At 42.2% G+C, this 17,148-nt stretch overlaps 1 protein-coding gene across 1 annotated transcript in view; it reads left to right on the forward strand.

The window, feature by feature from the left end:
- The window catches only part of SNCA (synuclein alpha), a 272,359-nt gene that overhangs the window by 36,354 nt on the left and 218,857 nt on the right, over window positions 1–17,148 (forward strand). The window contains exon 2 of the mRNA XM_033958983.1: window positions 15,644–15,780. Within this exon, the coding sequence (XP_033814874.1) occupies window positions 15,660–15,780 (121 nt within the window). The 5' untranslated portion in view covers window positions 15,644–15,659. The remainder of the gene's footprint in view (window positions 1–15,643; window positions 15,781–17,148) is intronic.

Genomic DNA, 17,148 nt, shown 5'->3' on the forward strand with positions numbered 1-17,148 from the left:
ATGGTTTTTAGTAACAATCCACATATCACACAACAAGAGTGTACCTAGGAAAAGGCAGCATCTTAAACACTGCAGTGAGCACTAGAACACCAACACATACATTGTAAAACTAAACAAGCCAGATCCCACACAGTCAATTGATCCTGCAGTCAATGCCAACTGAAAACTATGTTCTTTTCATACACACAGAACAGAGATACACCCTCGCCCAATATGGAATAATCACAAACTAAAAATAGAAATATGTAGACAAAAGTTAAACTGAACCACCAAGAAACCAGACTCTGCATACAATGCAACACCACAAAAACAGTAACACATGTCCTCTAATACTGTGTAAAATATAAAGACAGTAGATGTAAATTTGAAAAAAATGATACATGACAATCACCACTTTACAAATTAACAAATAAAAATAAAACAAATAATGAGAAATAAGAAAATACCATTTTATTGGACTAATCCATTTTTCAATTAGCTTTCAGAGGCCAAATCTTTCTTCAGAACAGTACTGTTATGGTATCCTATCCTGACCTGAGGAAAAGCGGGTTTAGTCCAAAAAATTGCCTTATTTCCATTTCCTATTTATAAAATTTTATCAATACAGTTACAATACTACTTGATTCTAAGTAAAGCAACAAAAAATCTTTCTACCTTTTGTTGTTTCTGCTTTAATCAACTTTTCTTTTCTCTCTTCTTTCTATACAGCGTTTGTCCTCTCTCCTTTCTATGTAACATCTGCCCTCTCTTTGCCCCTTCCACCCAGCTTGTGCCTTCTCTCTCTCTCTCTCTCTACCCCATCCATCTCTCTCTGCCCCTTGCATCCACTGTCCACCCTCTCTCTGTTCCATATGGCATCTTCCCTCTTTCTATGCCCTTTCTCTCCTTTGTACATGATTCATTTTGGCTTCACCCCCTTCCCTATGCTCTGGCATCTCTCTCTTCTCCTTTCCTTCCTTCCTTCCCACTCCACCCCATGGTCTGGCATCTCTATCTCCTTCCCTACTCTCCACCATGCCCTGGCATCTCCCTCCTATCTCTCCCTGGCACCTCCTCTCTTTTCTTTCCCTCTGGCATTTTGTCTCCTTTAGTTTCCCTTCCTTCCCCCATGCCCTGGCATCTCTCTCCTCTCCTTCCGTCTCCCCTTCTCACTCCATTATCTATCATTTCTTCTCCTTCCTTTCTCTCCTTCCTTCCATCTGGTCTGGCATCTGCCTCCTCCTCCCCCCCTCCATGGTCTGGTAGCTCCTTTCCTTTCCTCCCATGGTCTTGGCATCTCTTTCCTCTCCCTTCCCTGGTGTTCCTTCTCCCCACTTTCTCTTCCCCATTTTCCTTCAGTGTCCTCAGCCCACTCTCTTTCCACTTTCCTTCAGTGCACGCACATAAAAACAAGCAAGTAATTTTATATCTTTTTCATTCTATTCATTCAAAGAAATTAAAGTCTAAATAATGCCAGTCACATAACAAAACATGATTGCACGAAAATAATTCCCTGCACAGTCAAGCGTGCAAGTATTACTAGATGTCTTTCAGCAGCTCCCCTCCTTCCCTCCCCCCCTACCTTCATGGCCAAGTCAAAATGATCTACCAACAATAAAATTTTAAAAACACAAAGCACACTGTACGCAGAGAAAATGTTAATTATCATTTATATTCCGCGGGTTTTCAAAGAGGTCAAGGCAGATGACTTTATGCAATGTTACCTCAGTAACAACTATACAAAATAGACAAATATACCCCCTCCCTTTTTACTAAACTGCGATAGTGGTTTTTAGCGCAGGGAGCTGCACTGAATGCCCCATGCTGCTCTCGATGCTCATAGGCTCCCTGCGCTAAAAACCACTCTTGCGGTTTAGTAAAAGGGGGCCATAGTGCAAAATATAGACAGCATATATAAATTCTCAAAATGGACACAATTTGATCACTAAATTGAAAATAAATTCATTTTTCCTACCTTTGTTTGGTAATTTCATCAGTCTCTGGTTGCACTTTATTCTTCTGACTGTGCATCCAATATTTCTTCCCTTCTTTCAGCCTCCTGTATGCTTCCTCTCCTCCAGACTTCATTCCTTCCCCAAACTTTTTCTTTGTTTCACCCTGCCCCCTTCTTTCTTTCTCTCTCCATGCCCCCTTTCTTTCTCTATGTCTGTCTGTCTTTCTCTCTCTCTCTTTCTCCTTGCCCCATTTCTTTCTTTGTTTTACCCTGCTCCCTTCTTTCTTTCTCTCTCCATGCCCCCTTTCTTTCTCTGTGTCTGTCTTTCTCTCTCCGTGCCCCATTTCTTTCTTTCTTTCTTTGTTTCACCTTGCCCTCTTTCTTTCTTTCTGGCTCCCTGCCCCCCCCCCTTTTTCTTTCTTTCTTTCTTTCTTTCTCCCTGCCCTCCCCCATGCCACCGCCATTGGGAAACATGCTGCCATCGCCTCCAGGGAATAGGATGCCACTGCCGCCATCGGAAACAGACCGGTGCCAAGTTCTCTCTGCTTCTCTTCCCCACGGGGCCAACCAACTCTCGCCACCCGATGTCAATTCTAATGTCGGAGAGGACATTCCGGGCCAGCCAGGCAGTGATTGGTTCCTAGAATGGTTGGATAGTAAGGGCTAAAAAATTTTTTTATAAAATGTAAGTTGCAAACTAAGACTGGCCTAAAATGCTCCCTTTTGGGACTGGCTAACTTGATCTGACTATTCCTCTTGAATTTCAGAGGGAAAGAAACTTTCACTGGGAATGTGTAGGCTTTATTTGAAAAGGTATGAAACTGATTAGGTTTAGGGACATAGAGAAAACAAACACACACAGTGCACATGTACCAAGGAGCAAGGATTGAGTTTGTGCATTAGAAAAAAGTTAAGTTTCTGTGGTACAGAGCAGACAGACTCAATAATGAGAAGCTTGACAGAAAACAAACTGATAAGTGAAGGTAGGGGAAAAGAAAAGATATAGCGAATGAGCTAGAGACCCCGAGAAAAGAGTTAAGAGAAGAAAGACAGAGGAATGCTGAAACCAGAGACTGGGAGAAAGATGATTAGAATGGCCAGACAAGAAAGAAAAAAAATAATTTTGTTCCAGTTTTTGTAATTTATATCTGCTATCATTAATATTTTGCACAATATGCATCACTGTTTCTTATTTTCCTCATGTAGAATAAGGCTTCTTGTGGTTTCAGTTTAATTTTTGTCTATATATTTCTATTTTTAGTTTTTGGTAGCTTATTCTGTATTTGAGGAAACTCTATCTGTGTTCTCCATTAGGCCAGGGTTAGGTATTCAGTTAGCATGGAGTTTCTATCTGTAGTAATCAGGATTGTTAAATTTTCCTAGTTAAGTAGATTGAAGCTCTAGAGCCCATTACAATATTTATAGTAGATAGGTTTTTGTATTACTTCGTAAAACTTCTGCTACTAGAAATAGTTTATGATACTGTTACTAAAATTAAAGAAGAATCACATTTTTCTTTGTAAAGTCAGTTCTGTGGTGAAATGTTCTGCACTCATTATCGGGCAAGGGGTTCTTCTTACAGTATAATGTAAGTTCAGAGTTATTGGTCAGTATTTTTTATGTCCTAGTCTACATTATTTAACTGTGACAAATTTTGCTGAGTGTAGCCTGTGATTGTAAAGTTTTCATTGCTTTTTTTACATATACTAAGAATAAAGTTGCATTCTTTATTCTTGGAGCAAACACCTTGCCAGTATTTGAGTAAGAGGGATGCTTCCTCCTCATTTCTTAACCAGAACTCTTTTGATGGGGACACTTAAAGGAGTGTCTTAATACAAAGGATGAAAAGGTTTCCAGTGGTGATCATACTATCATAAACCAAATTCTGAGGTAATGTGACAAAACCATTGCATTGGAAGCCTTTTTGTGAGACCTTGACTGACCCCAGAGGCAGGTGATTAGCTAAAACACAAGTTGTGACAGTCATTGTTTCATCTGAGGGCAACATAATTGTTGATTTAGTTTAAAGGTTTACATAGGCCAGAATTTCCCAAACTATACTTCGAGTCTCCCAATGGGGTCACAAAACCTGTCTTTAAGAGTTGCAAACTGGGTGGCTCTCCATAGGTGCATCATTATTCTGCACCTCGGGGAAGTCAAACAATTTTATTTGGCCACCATGAAGGGGTCACAGCCACAAAAAGATTGGTAAGTACTGGCCTAGGCTGTCAGTTACCTTTGGGTCAGCCTAGGGTTACCAGACATTTGGGGAAACCTGGGCATGTCCTCTTTTTAGAGGACTGTCTGGGTGCCCAGAGTGATTTTCAAAACCCATCAGTTTGTCCGGGTTTTGGAAGTCCCTGAGCTTGGGGCCATGTCTGGAGGGCATCTGCACATACACAGACACCCTCCAGATGTGGCCCTGAGCTCAGGGAAGCAGGTACAAAGTTTGTGTGGGGGCGGAGCTGGGAGCAGAATGGGGCAAGGGCAAGAGTCCTAGGACTGAACTAGGTGATATTAATATCTTTAAAGTTCTTTATAATTTGAATTTCCTGTGCAAAAGAGACGTGAGTCCTGACAAGTTGGTTTCTTCCCTTCACTCACAAGGACTGCAGAAGGCATCATCTATATTTTTCAACTCTGCCTCCTTGTGTCACTTGACATTGCCTCAGCTCCTCAATTTTTCCTTCTGCAAGCAAGTTGAGGTGTCTTTTCATCTGTTCTGCATCTGATTTATTATTTTCGGGGGGTTTTAATCCAACTTTTGAGGCTTCCTTGTGCTACAGAGGTTCCCAGGATTTCTAGGACCATTCTTCCTGGGATAAGATACAGTCTCTGGATCAGAGGGTTGTAGCTGGGAAGGGACAACCCTTTCACAGGGCACCTACCTAGCCGGCCTGTACTAATTCATAGCATAGTTGGGAGCACATTCACCTGGGAGCTCAGCTCGCCCCTGCTTTATCAGGTGCTTGAGCACAAACTGAGTGGCTCCATGTTAGTCCAGAGGACTGTAGCAGGTACTAGCTGTGTCACTCCCCCTCCCCCCCTGAAGACGCGTAAGGAGCTAGTGGAGTTGAGGGTTTCAGGCTCTCAGAGCCTGTCTAAAAGGCAGCCTGAAGAATCCTATGCTTGTCTGAGGCAGAAATCTTCTCTACTGCCCAGCTGCAGTGACAACTGATGCAGGCACAGTACCAAACAGTTCTGTGAGTACAGTCTATTACTGTCTATAGAAGACTTTGGAGTGGTTCAAGAATTGGAATTTTGAGGGTCTCTGCGGCTTTCTATAGGGTACCCCTCCTCCATTATCCTGTTTCCAACAGTGGCTAAACCAGGTCCCAAGTAACCACCTAGATCCCAAGTAGCAAAACAGATATTATGCTGCTTATCCTAGGAACAAGCAGTGGATTTCCCCAAACCATCTCAATAACGGCCTATGGATTTCTCTTTTAGGAAATTATCTAAACCTTTTTTAAACCCTGCTACACTAGCTGATTTCACCACTTTCTCCGGCAAAGAATTCCAGAGTTTAATTATACATTGTGTAAAGAAGTATTTTCTCCAGTTTATTTTAAATCTAAGGAAAGGGAATGAAACTTGTATACTTGCCTTTTTGTGATTACACATTCAAAGTGACATATATATATATATAGGTACTTATTTTGTACTTGGTGCAATACATAGTGATATATTTATATACATGTACTTATTTTGTACTTGGGGCAATGTGGTAAACATATATACAGGTACTTATTTTATACCTGGAGCAATGAAGGTTAAGTGACTTGTCCAGGGTCACAAGGAGCAGCACTGGAATTGATCCCACAACCTCAGGGTGCTGAAGCAGCAGCTGTACCACTAGTCCACCCCTCTACTACTTAATAGTTTAATTGTATGCCCAGTAGTCCTAGTATTTTTGGAAAGAGTAAACAAGTGATTCACATTTACCCTTTCCACTTCACTCAATATTTTATAGACCTCTATCATATCACCCCGATCCATCTCTAAAGCAAAATCATACTGTTCGCCACACTATACTATATGCCATATTTACCACAATATGTTTACCATACTATGTGCCCCCCAAAATAATGCCTCAAAAATAAAAAAAAAAATATAATTATAAGGAACCAAAGTTCCCCAAAACTAGAAATACATAATCCTAAACAAAAAAAACCATAATATTAATTATTACATAAAAATGATGAATGTGCTCAATACCTCATCTATACAACGGTCATAGGAAGTAAAGACCAATGAGGCAGAGAACCATCATTGCACATTATGTTCTCTATCACACCTGCCAAATATAAGCTTCAACAGATCATATAGTACAGATTAATCTCTTTAGTAAAAGCTCATATATAACCAGAAGAACCAATTTTCAAAAAATAAAAAAGTTACTTATCTGAGCGTTTATGTGAGCATTGTAAGATGAAATGATTGATGTAAATGTTGTTTGATAAGAGAATCAATAATCAGGAAAGCTAGTATCTTCCATAAACAGGCCGGTGTATAGTCCACCATGTGAAAAAATCAAATGTGAAAAATAAGTGAAGAACAAAAAACACAGAGCACAATGCAAAAAACAGAAATTATCCAAAATCCAATTATTCAATCCCCTATGCCATACTATGGCCGCCATGCTACAATCTCTCATGCCATATTTGCCACACAATGTTTGCATAAGATGGTTGCCTCACGGCTTCCCATTAACCATCGCATCACCTTTAAAATTCTACTTTTAGTATTTAAAACTTTATCCACAAACGAACCGCAATTTATAAACAGGATACTTATTCCATACAACTCTTCTCGCCCCCTTCTTTTGGTCTTTTGGTAGTCCCCTCTTTAAAAGTGACCGGCACCAAACGATATGATATATTTTCAGTAGTAGCCCCCAAGCCTGGAATTCTCTCCCCCAATATATAAGAGACGAAAAAGACATTAGCCGTTTTAAAATTAATCTAAAAACCTTCCTGTTTAAAGATGCTTTTACCTCCTGTATGGAATAGTCACAGTGCAGCAGTCCTTTATCAAAAATAGAATAATTAAAAAAAAAAATAAAAAAATACCCTTCCTAATGTATTTTCCCCTTTTTGTTTCCCTTTTTTTTAAATGATTAATATTGTAACCTTATCCCTTCATTCCTTCTTATCCAGTCATGTCAGTTGGTCTGTAGGTCTTACTCCCTTTTTTGATTTGTTATTATCATTCTTTTGTATTTTAACTTATGTACAAATTTGGATTTTAATGTAATTCACTTAGTATTTTACGTATAAGCGATTCATCAAATTTCGAATAAACTTGAAACTTGAAACTAGAACAAACTTATGAAAATTATTTATTGAACAAATTTGAATTTTTCCTTACTTCAATTGATTTGTGCCACACAATGTTTGCCATTCTATGCCTTCCATGCTCTGGTTTGTCATGCATGCTTGCCTTACCATTTTTGCCAAGTTGTGTCATACTATGTTAGCCATGCTTTGGAATGCTATGTTTACCATGCTGTTTTGTCGAACTATGCTTGCCATGCTATGTCTCACCATACCATTTTGTTATATTATGTTGTTATGCTTTAACTGTTTTGCCATCTCTGTCAGACAATTTTAACATGCTATCTCTTATCATACTATGTTCGAGAGTGTGGCACAGTGGGTAGAGTTGCAGCCTTGGCACCCTGAGGTTGTGGGTTCAAGCCCACGCTGCTCCTTGTGATCCTGGATGGGACACCTCATCCCCCATTGCCCCAGGCACATATAGATTGTGAACCCACTGGGACAGACAGGGAAAAATACTTGAGTACCTGTATAAATTCATGTAAACCGTTCTGAGCTCCCCTGAGAGAACAGTATAGTAAATTGAATAAATAAATGGATCTATGACATTATTCGGGAGGGCTATAAGCTTGAAGCTTTTCATCCTCTTTTGGATTTCTTTGTGGGTTCTCCAGCCGGAATACTAGAGAAAATGACAAAATTTGGTGTCAGGTCAAAAGCGCGCAGGGACAAAGGCGCGAGCAGACAACTGAGCGCAGTGCGGAGGCGCGCGCCAAAGAAAAAGACTGTTTTTAGGGGCTACGACGGGGGGGGGGGAACCCCCACCACTTTACTTTATACAGATCGCGCCGCGTTGTGGGGGGTTTGGGGGGTTGTAACCCCCCACATTTTACTGAAAACTTAACTTTTTCCCTGTTTTTAGGGAAAAAGTAACGTTTTCACTAAAATGTGGGGGGTTACAACCCCCCAAGCCCCCCACAACACCGCCGTGATCTGTATTAAGTAAAGTGGGGGGGGGGCTCCCCAACAAAAACCCCCGTCGCAGCCCCTAAAAACAGTCTTTTTCTTCGGTGCGCGCCTCCATCTTGCACTCAGTTGTCGGCGCGCGCCTTTGTCTTTCGCGTTAGTGTCTATGAACCCAAAATTCGAGTGACAGTAAAATGGGTTGGAAGACCTATATGTGCTGATGTGTGGAATAGAAGGTAGAGCCTTTTAGAGCTCCAGTCTCCGTAGTCCTATCATTTCTTCAGGCTGGTCTCAAATAGGACCTAGCAGTTGACTCCTTCCAGGTACAGGTAGTAAGCCTCTCGTGCTTAGGGCCCGACTGTAAATGGGATCTTTGGCCATCTGGATGTGTCCAGGTTTCAGAAGGGAGTATTGCGTTTGCATCCTTCTGTGCAACAACCATTTTCACCGTGGAATCTTAACATTGGGCTGTGGGCGCTCAGTAAAGCCCTGCATGAGCTGATGGACCTGACAGTCAGCATGGTTTTCCTGGTAGCCATAGCCTCGGCAAGAAGGGACTCGGAGCTTAAGGTCATGTAGAGAGCCGTTACTCAGATTTATGGAGGCAGGTGTGCCTTTTCGCACAGTGTTTTCCTTTCTGCCAAAGGTGGTGTCTGTGGTCCATGTCAATCAGGAGATCCAACTGCCTGCATTCCAGGCTACAAGCATAAAGAAAACGGACAAAGGTTTTGCGTTATTGGGAAATGAGGATAATCCTTCTCCATTATCTGTTTTCGAAGTATTTAGGCAGCTAATTCGTAAAAATTTTATTATGCACTATTTTGATCATTTTAGTGTCTCTAATTATTGGCTTTTAACTTTTTTAGTTCTATTCAACTTCTTTTATTTTTTTTTTAAACTGTTGTAAACCGCATAGAACTTTACGGCCTTGCAGTATATAAACTGATTATTATTATTATTATTAGAGGTGATAAATGTTTTTCATTTTTCAGATCATTTCTTGTGCATCTATTAAGTATCCCTTCGCTCAAGATAATACATAGCACCACAACTCTGAAATGCCTTACGGTCCCATATTACAGAGGAAAAAAACCTAGACCCGTTCAAAGGCAAACTCAAAAGTTTCTTATTCAAGGATGTCTTCGATCTATAGGCAAACTTCATCCAGTCATGGCAAGGTCCTCCATATCTGTCCCTAACCTTTTGTACTTACCTTTCGTTGTTCTTCTATCCTTTTATGTGTTAGACTAGTCTGTCTTTTATATTGTAATCAATGTGTTTGTACTTTTAAAATTGTACCTTTTACTATTGGATATCGCTTTGAAATTTGATAGGCAATTATATTAAATTTTAATAAAACTTGAATCTTGCTACTGGATTGGGAGGGGGAGAAGGGGCGGTACTGCATTGATGACCCTGGGGGGAAGTGTGAGAGAGAGAAGTGCTGCTAGAACTGAAAAAGAGAGGGAGAGGTTCTGATGGATTTGGTTGAGGAGGTGAGAGGGAATGGTGCTGCTGGCCCTGGGGGAGGAGGTGTGAGGGAGGAGTTGCTGCCATAACTAGAGAAGAAAATGAGAGTGCTGCTGGACTTGGGAGAAGAAGTGAGTAGGAGAGGCACTTCTGGAACTGGGAGGGATGTAAAAGGAGGATTGCTGTTGGACCTGGGGAGAATGAGAAGTGTTGCTGGAGTGGGAGAGGAAGATGTGCTGCTGGACCAGGGGGAAGAGAGGGAGAGGTGCTGCTGGACCTTGGGGATGGAGAAGGAATGATGCTGCTGAACTGGAGAGAGAGACTGGATCAGGGGAAGAGAGGGGGAGAGACACTGGATTGCAGGGGAAAGCAAGGAATAGAGAGGGGGAGATTTTAGCCCCAGGGTGGGGGCAGAAGGGGAGAGGAAGGGGCACAGAGAAGATGCTGGGCATGGAGGGAGCATAGGGACAATACCAATCACAGGGGGAAAGAGAGAGAGGGCAGATTCTGAATACAGGGAGGAAAGAACTGAGGACACAGTGGCGAGATGCTGGAAAGAATAGAGACACAGAGCAAAGATGGGGGGTGGACATGGAGAAAAAGCTGAAGAGACAAACTGGAATGGAAAATAAAATGTCCAGACAACAAAGATAGATAAAAGGTATTTTATTTTGAATTTAAGTGGAATATGTGCACTGCAGGTCTCTTTGTACTGTATTCAGTCACTTATCCAAACAGCTAATGAGGGGGGAGGGGGGGAATGGGAGGCTGAGTCCAAAGTAGGTGGGCACCAAATTTTCTCCATGCCCTCTGCCCAAATGCAAAATATGAATACTTGATCTGGCAGGGATCCCCAAGCCCCTCCAGCTGAAGTCCTCTTCCTTCTGTTTGGCAGCCAGATCTCTCCAAGCTCTGCAGCAAATGGCAACTGAGAGACAGAGCTTAGAGATTTCTGGCTGCCAGACTGGAGGAAGATGATGAGAAGGTAATCTCCAGCTGGCAGGGCTTCAGGATCCCCACCACCCATAGTAAAGGAGGTGGCTAATTTTGGTAGGGCCTGAGCCCTGGACCCCTTATGGCTGTGAAACTGATCATGTTCAGTACAAAAAGAAATGCACTTCTGTTTTTATTTCTCCAGTATTTCAGTACTTACTGAGTTTAATTTATTGGGGTTTCCAGTTTAATTTTGGTCTTCATATTTCTGTTTGCAGTCCCTTGTTCTGTATTTGGTAAGGGACTGTCTTTGTTTTGTGTGTGAAGAAGTCATCTCATTTAAAGTTGTCTTATGTGTAGTAATAATAGCAAAGGGGGAAAATTGGGTGGGGGGGTGAGAGGCAGGACTAGGGTTTCCAAAAAAGAGGACATATGGCCCCACCCCTGACCTCATCCCTTGCCCCTCCCCTAGGTGGTTGCCTGCTGTGTGCTGTCAGAGTTGCAGCAAGCTATAATTGCACTCCATGTGACTTGCCTTCCATGGTGCCCCCATCTTTTCTTGTGCTGTGCTTCTGATACATCAAACTTTCAGTTGTGAGCCTATAAAATACTGAGTGGAGCAAAGCAACCTTTGAGTTGATAACAATATGGAAACAACATTAGACAGTCATCCAGCTGTAACAGATCCGAAGCGTCAGGGGCAATTGCAAACACCAACCAAAACATGAAAATAGTAGGCTCTGTGAACTTTATTTCAAAACATAGCCAGAGAAACTAGCTCTCTTTCCTTACCATAGTCAGATTCAGTACCTCTCCCTCCCAACCTTTTAAAAACATTCAGCAAATGGTCATGTGTAACAAACAGTCCCAGAGATCTCAGCAACACATAAAGAGCATAAGTTACAGATTGTCAACCTCCCCCCCCCCTCCACACTCACACACACACAAAACCCTCTACTGAAGTATTGGGTCTGGAACTACGAGTCCAGTCGGCAGTAGCATACTTAGCATATTTGACACCCAGGGCCAATCGTTTTATAACACACTCTCTATATGAAAAAATATATGAGTCACACCTAGGAAAAGACAGCATCTTAACCATTGCAGTGAGCGCTAGAACAACAATTCACCCACTGTAAAACTAAACAAGCCAGATTAGTACAGATTGATCCTTCACAGTTAATAACAGAAAAGCATGACTTTTTTTTTTTTTTTCTCACACACAGAACACAGATACTTATTCTATACTGGGTGAGAGTGTAACTGCAAACTAAAAACAGAATATGTAGACAGCAATGAAACTGCATCCTAAGAAACCAAATTCTGCATAGAATGCAGCACCACAGCTGCTCCTTGTGACCCTGGGAAAGTCACTTAAACCCCCTCCCCCCATTGTCCCAGGGAAAAAATGTTTGCGTACCTGCATAAATTTATGTAAACCATTCTGAACTCCCTTAGGAGAACGGGATAGAAAACTGAATAAATAAATTGATAAACAGTGATGCATGTCCCTAGTACTGTGTAAAATATAAAGAGAGCAGATGTAAATTTGAAAAGAATGAAATACCAGTCATCACATAGAAATAAAACAAAAATGGAAAATAAGATACTATGTTATTGGCCAAATCCATTTTTCAATTAGTTTTTAGAAGCCAAAATCTCCTCCCTCAGGTCAGTAACATATACTGCTGTTACAGTATCCTTTCCTGACCTGAGGAAGGGGGTTTTGGTCTCTTAAAGCTAGTCAAAAATGTCTTTAAATTAGTCTAATAAAAAGATCACCTTATTTCCATTTTCAAATTATAAACATTTATTAACAGCTATAATACTACTTTATCCTCAAGCAAATAAAAATAAAAAAACCAACACAAACAAACCCACAAACCTTTTATCTACCCTGATTGTGTCTGGGTTTCTGCTTTCCTCATCTCATCATTTTCATTCTTTGCAATATCTGTTCTCTTTCTGTGCCCCTTCTGTCCAGTGCCTGTCTTCTTTCTGAGCACCCCCCCTCCCCCGCCACCCACCCCATCTCTCCTTAATCCAGCATTTCCGTCAATGTCACCATTCCACCTCTTTTCCAGCATCACCCTTCTGTGTGCCCATCTCACCTATGTGCCTATCTCATCTCTTTTCCAGAATTTTCATTGTGTCCATGTCCTTATCCTCCCCCCCATGTTCACCATCTACCCTTTCAATGTCTTTATCTTCCCCCCTTTTTTATCTTTGCTTCTCTATGTCTCTACTTCACCTCCCCTTTTTCAGCATTGTTCCCTCTCTGTGTCCCTATCTCCTCTCCCCCTTTTCAGCATTGACCCATCTGATTCCCCAATAACCTTCCATTTCAGTGTTATCCCCCTCTGTTTGCCCATCTAGCCTCTTTCAGCTTTGCCTCTCTCTGTAAACCCATCTACCCACTTTCAGTATTTCTCCCTTTGTGTTCCTATCTACCTCTCCCCCTTTCAGCATTTTCCCTCTGTATCCCTATCCTTATAGTTTCCACTTGCCCCTTCTCTTCTCTGTATCACTATTTGTGTTCATTTTCAGCATATTCCCTCTCTTCCCTTGTTCATGCACCCTGTAGCCAGCATCTTTCTACCCTCCTTCCAGTCCATATAAAATTTTACCTCCCCATCTCTCCCCCACCCCACGAGTCCTGAATCTGGCCCTCTCCCTTCCACCTCCATCACACCCCCTTCCCTGCGGCCCCTTCCTTCAGCGACTCTGCAGCAGTGACAATCAAGACAGACTGCCAGTATCGGGGCCTTCCCTCTGCGAGTCCCACTTGTTCAGAAACAGGAAGTTGAAGTAAAGAGGTGGGACTCGCAGAGGGAAGGCCAATAAGCTGGCAGCCTGACTTGATCACCGCTGCTGCAGTCATCAAAGAGGGACTCAGGTGCAGGTGGAAAGGCCCAGATGGGAAGGCTGATAGAGAGGAGGAGCTCTGTAGCATAACGCCAACCCCAGCTGGGATTATTTCTTTTAAAGGCTGCTGCCACTGCCCCCCGAAATGGCAAAATCCAGACTAAAGCAGTGAATTGGAAAAGCCGCCCAGACATCCGACGGAGCCTCCAAAAAGAGGACATGTCCAGGGAAACCCGGACATCTGGTAACCCTAGACAGGGCCCCCTCCTCAATTTCTGTTCTGAGCCCCAGCATGTCTAAAACCAGCCCTGTTCACCAGTCCTGGCAGACTAGGAAAACCAAGGTTCTATTTCCAGATGGATCTGCATGACTATTTTGTCAGCATACATTGGCGGTAATAAACATCCGCCCGTCTCTCTGAAGGCACATTCTACCAGAAGTGTGGTTTCCTCATAGGCAAAATCCCAGGCTGTCCTGCCCAAGGAGATTTGTAGAGCAGCTACAGGACCCACTTACCATACTTTCACAAAGTTTTACAGTGTGGACGTGTTGGCACAAATGGATACCACATTTGGCTCCCCAGTGCTAGGAGCAGGCACATCTGCCCTACTTTAGACTCAAGAGGCTGCTTTGGTTCATCCCACTTGTCAAAAGTCACAACTCTTTTGCACTGGAAGGGAAGATTAGGTTCTTACCTCAATAATCTTCTTTTCAGTATAAAGAGATATGAGTCTTGATGGCCCACCCTGTCAGATTGTTACTTAGCCTGCTTTCTGTCTCAGACATATATGTGTGTTTCCAGGTGCTGGTATGTGAGCTACCAAGAGGATATGAAGATGCTTACTGTTCTACAGCTCAGCAAGTAAGAAGAACTAGCAGTTAGCTTTACAGACAAACCTTGGGGGAGGGGTACAATAGGAGTTGCATAAATTTTAGTGCTGGTAGGTAGGTGGTTTGTTTGATTCCACCTTATTTAAGCTATGGGGCCCATAATCAAAAGACATAGATGTCGAAAAACCATCCTAAATCAGCATTTGGACATCCAAATCACCAGGACATCCAAATGCCAAAACCATCTTTCGGTACGTCTAGCGAGGTGTTCCAGCTTCTGTACGTTCAGAGCACGAGATGGGCATGTGTGTGGGGGGAGGGGGGCTTTGGGTGATCTCAAGGGCGGATAATCAAACATTTTGTAATTCATCCTGGACAGAACTTATATGTTTGGAACTAGACCTGTTTTAGAAGGGTCTAAGTGCCACAAAGGTGCCCAAACTGACCAGATGACCACTGCATGCATCAAGGTAAGACACCCCCACACTCCCCCAGTGCTCAAGGATCCCCTCACATCCACAAAGATCAGAATACAAATATACATACCAGTCTCCAGAACATCAGCACCTGGTATAGGAAAGTCTAGTACTGTTCCACACAGATGTCTTAAGTAGCCTGGTGGGTTGGCTAGTGAACAATAAGCCACTCTAACCACTACATTCATGGTGGAAAATGTGAGCCCACCAAAACCCCCCAAAGCCATGCTCTACTTAAGGGCTATTGGGCTATAATGGGTTTTGGAGGTGTTTTGGGTGGCTCACTATAACCTATAAAGGAGTTCTGGTGAGATGTTTATCTGGCACCCTGTATGTAAAGTTCCTTCTAAGGTGCCCCACTGCTTTGTTGCCATGTCTGGGTGGCCAGTCCAAATGGTCTTGTTCTGAGCGTTTGGGACATGGATGAAATTTTGGTCAAAAATGTGGTATAAAGATAGATGTCCTGGCGGTCTGGGCGTCTCAATGACCTGGACGTCCAGATAGACGATTAAAATAAAATAAAATAAAATTCTAGACTTATGGTGGTTTGCATTTTCTTACTGTCGACTTTGGATAGACATCGGACTTAGACGTATGTTTTGAAAATGCCTCTCCACATGTCTATTGGTTTGATTAAATGTTATTGTGCAAAGCAGAAAAGACTTGGCTTGTTATCTCTCCTTCTTAGGGGTTATCCATTGCTTTGGTGAGAACTGAGGCACTGCCCAATAACACAAGGAGGCAAAGTTGAAAAATGTAGATGACGCCTTCTGAAATCCTTGCAGGTAAAGGGAAGAAACCCACTTGTCAAGACTCATATCTCTTTATACTGGAAAGAAGATTATTGAGGTAAGAACCTAATCTTCCCATATTTTCTTTTCTCTGTGTAGCTTGAATTCATTAGCCATGGATGTATTAATGAAAGGGCTCTCCAAAGCTAAAGATGGAGTGGTGGCAGCAGCAGAGAAGACGAAGCAGGGTGTGGCAGAAGCAGCAGGGAAGACAAAGGAGGGTGTACTCTATGTGGGTAGGTAGAAAAATAATAATGAAATGATTCAGCATGTTTTGTCTGGATTAGCAAGCAAAACACCAAAAAACAACATTTATGTAAGAATATATATATAGTTTTTAAAAAACCCAATTCTATCCACTATCTTATCAACTTAAGAGCCCCTTTTACAAAGCCACGGTAGCAATGCTGCCGTGGTAAATGCACTGAAGCCCATTCAATTCCTATGGGCTTCGGTGCATTTACCACAGCAGTATCACTACCACAGCTTTGTAAAAGGGGCCTTAAATCTGGAATATATAAACAATTATGTGAGCGAATTTCAAAAATTAGGAAGTATGCACCCCCAATCATTTTTAAAAGTTGACTCCTATGGTGACAAATGTTTGGAGAGCATGGAGACGGGTTTTTAAAAAAAAAAGTGCTAGCACTGTTTTTTAATGGTTTTTTTAAATTGTATTTTTAATGTTTTGCTGTGAAAATGACATGAGAGTGACTGCAGCAGCTGTGTGTTGCTCTGCACGTGGAGTAGAAGCTATTTACATTCTGTGCCTCAGAGAGCTGTTGGAGTCAGTTGGGACCTGCCTCTGAGGAGAGCGAGGTGCTGTTGAGTGTGAGAGGCTCTAGGAGAGTTCTTTTGGGTTTAATTTGGGCTGAAAGGTTTTTGATTGAGCTTGTGTGAATTTTGAGTAAACTGTTTGACTGAGACGGGGGCATTTAGAAGCATTTTTGCTGGGGGGGGGTTCAAAATGGACTGAATTGTGAGGGAACGCCAGAAAAAGCCAAGAAAAAGCTGAAAGGGGTCTATTTATTTAGATAGAATTGATAAACCTGCTTTGGTGAGGTTTTAAATAATTTTGTTGCAATTTTGACACCTGAGGTGGCAAGCCAGTTCCCGTGAGGATAGCTTGGACTGGGAACCAGCTTGGACTTTAAAGAGCTGACGGAAGATGCTTTCTGCTAACCTTCTCAAACATTTGTGGACCTTTAATTGAGATAAGTTGCAGAAGTCCCTGGTGATCAAGAGAAAGGCTGCTTTGGTCAGAAAGCTCTTAGTGAAGGTGGCAGCACTATTTGAGAGAGTGTTGGGTTTAAACATTGGCTGAGCTGGATAAGCTGCACTGATGACAGAAGTGCCTTAGACTGAAAGGGTGAATGGCCGAGCTGTGGATGCTGACCTCGATATGAGAAAGGTTTGGAAATTCAAATAGGAAACGTTATATTTATGCTTTTATTTTGCTGGGGTTAGTTTTTCTCACCAAAGTTCCAGAAGATGAAGGAACACATTGAGTCTGCACCACTTAGAAAGAAAGGATTTCTCTTTAATTTGTAAAGTTAGGGAGTAGGTACTTACCTGTGATGGTTCCCAAGTCCTATTTCTGTTCC

The sequence above is a fragment of the Geotrypetes seraphini genome, chromosome 1 (genome assembly GCF_902459505.1).
Source record: "Geotrypetes seraphini chromosome 1, aGeoSer1.1, whole genome shotgun sequence".
Taxonomy (NCBI): domain Eukaryota; kingdom Metazoa; phylum Chordata; class Amphibia; order Gymnophiona; family Dermophiidae; genus Geotrypetes; species Geotrypetes seraphini.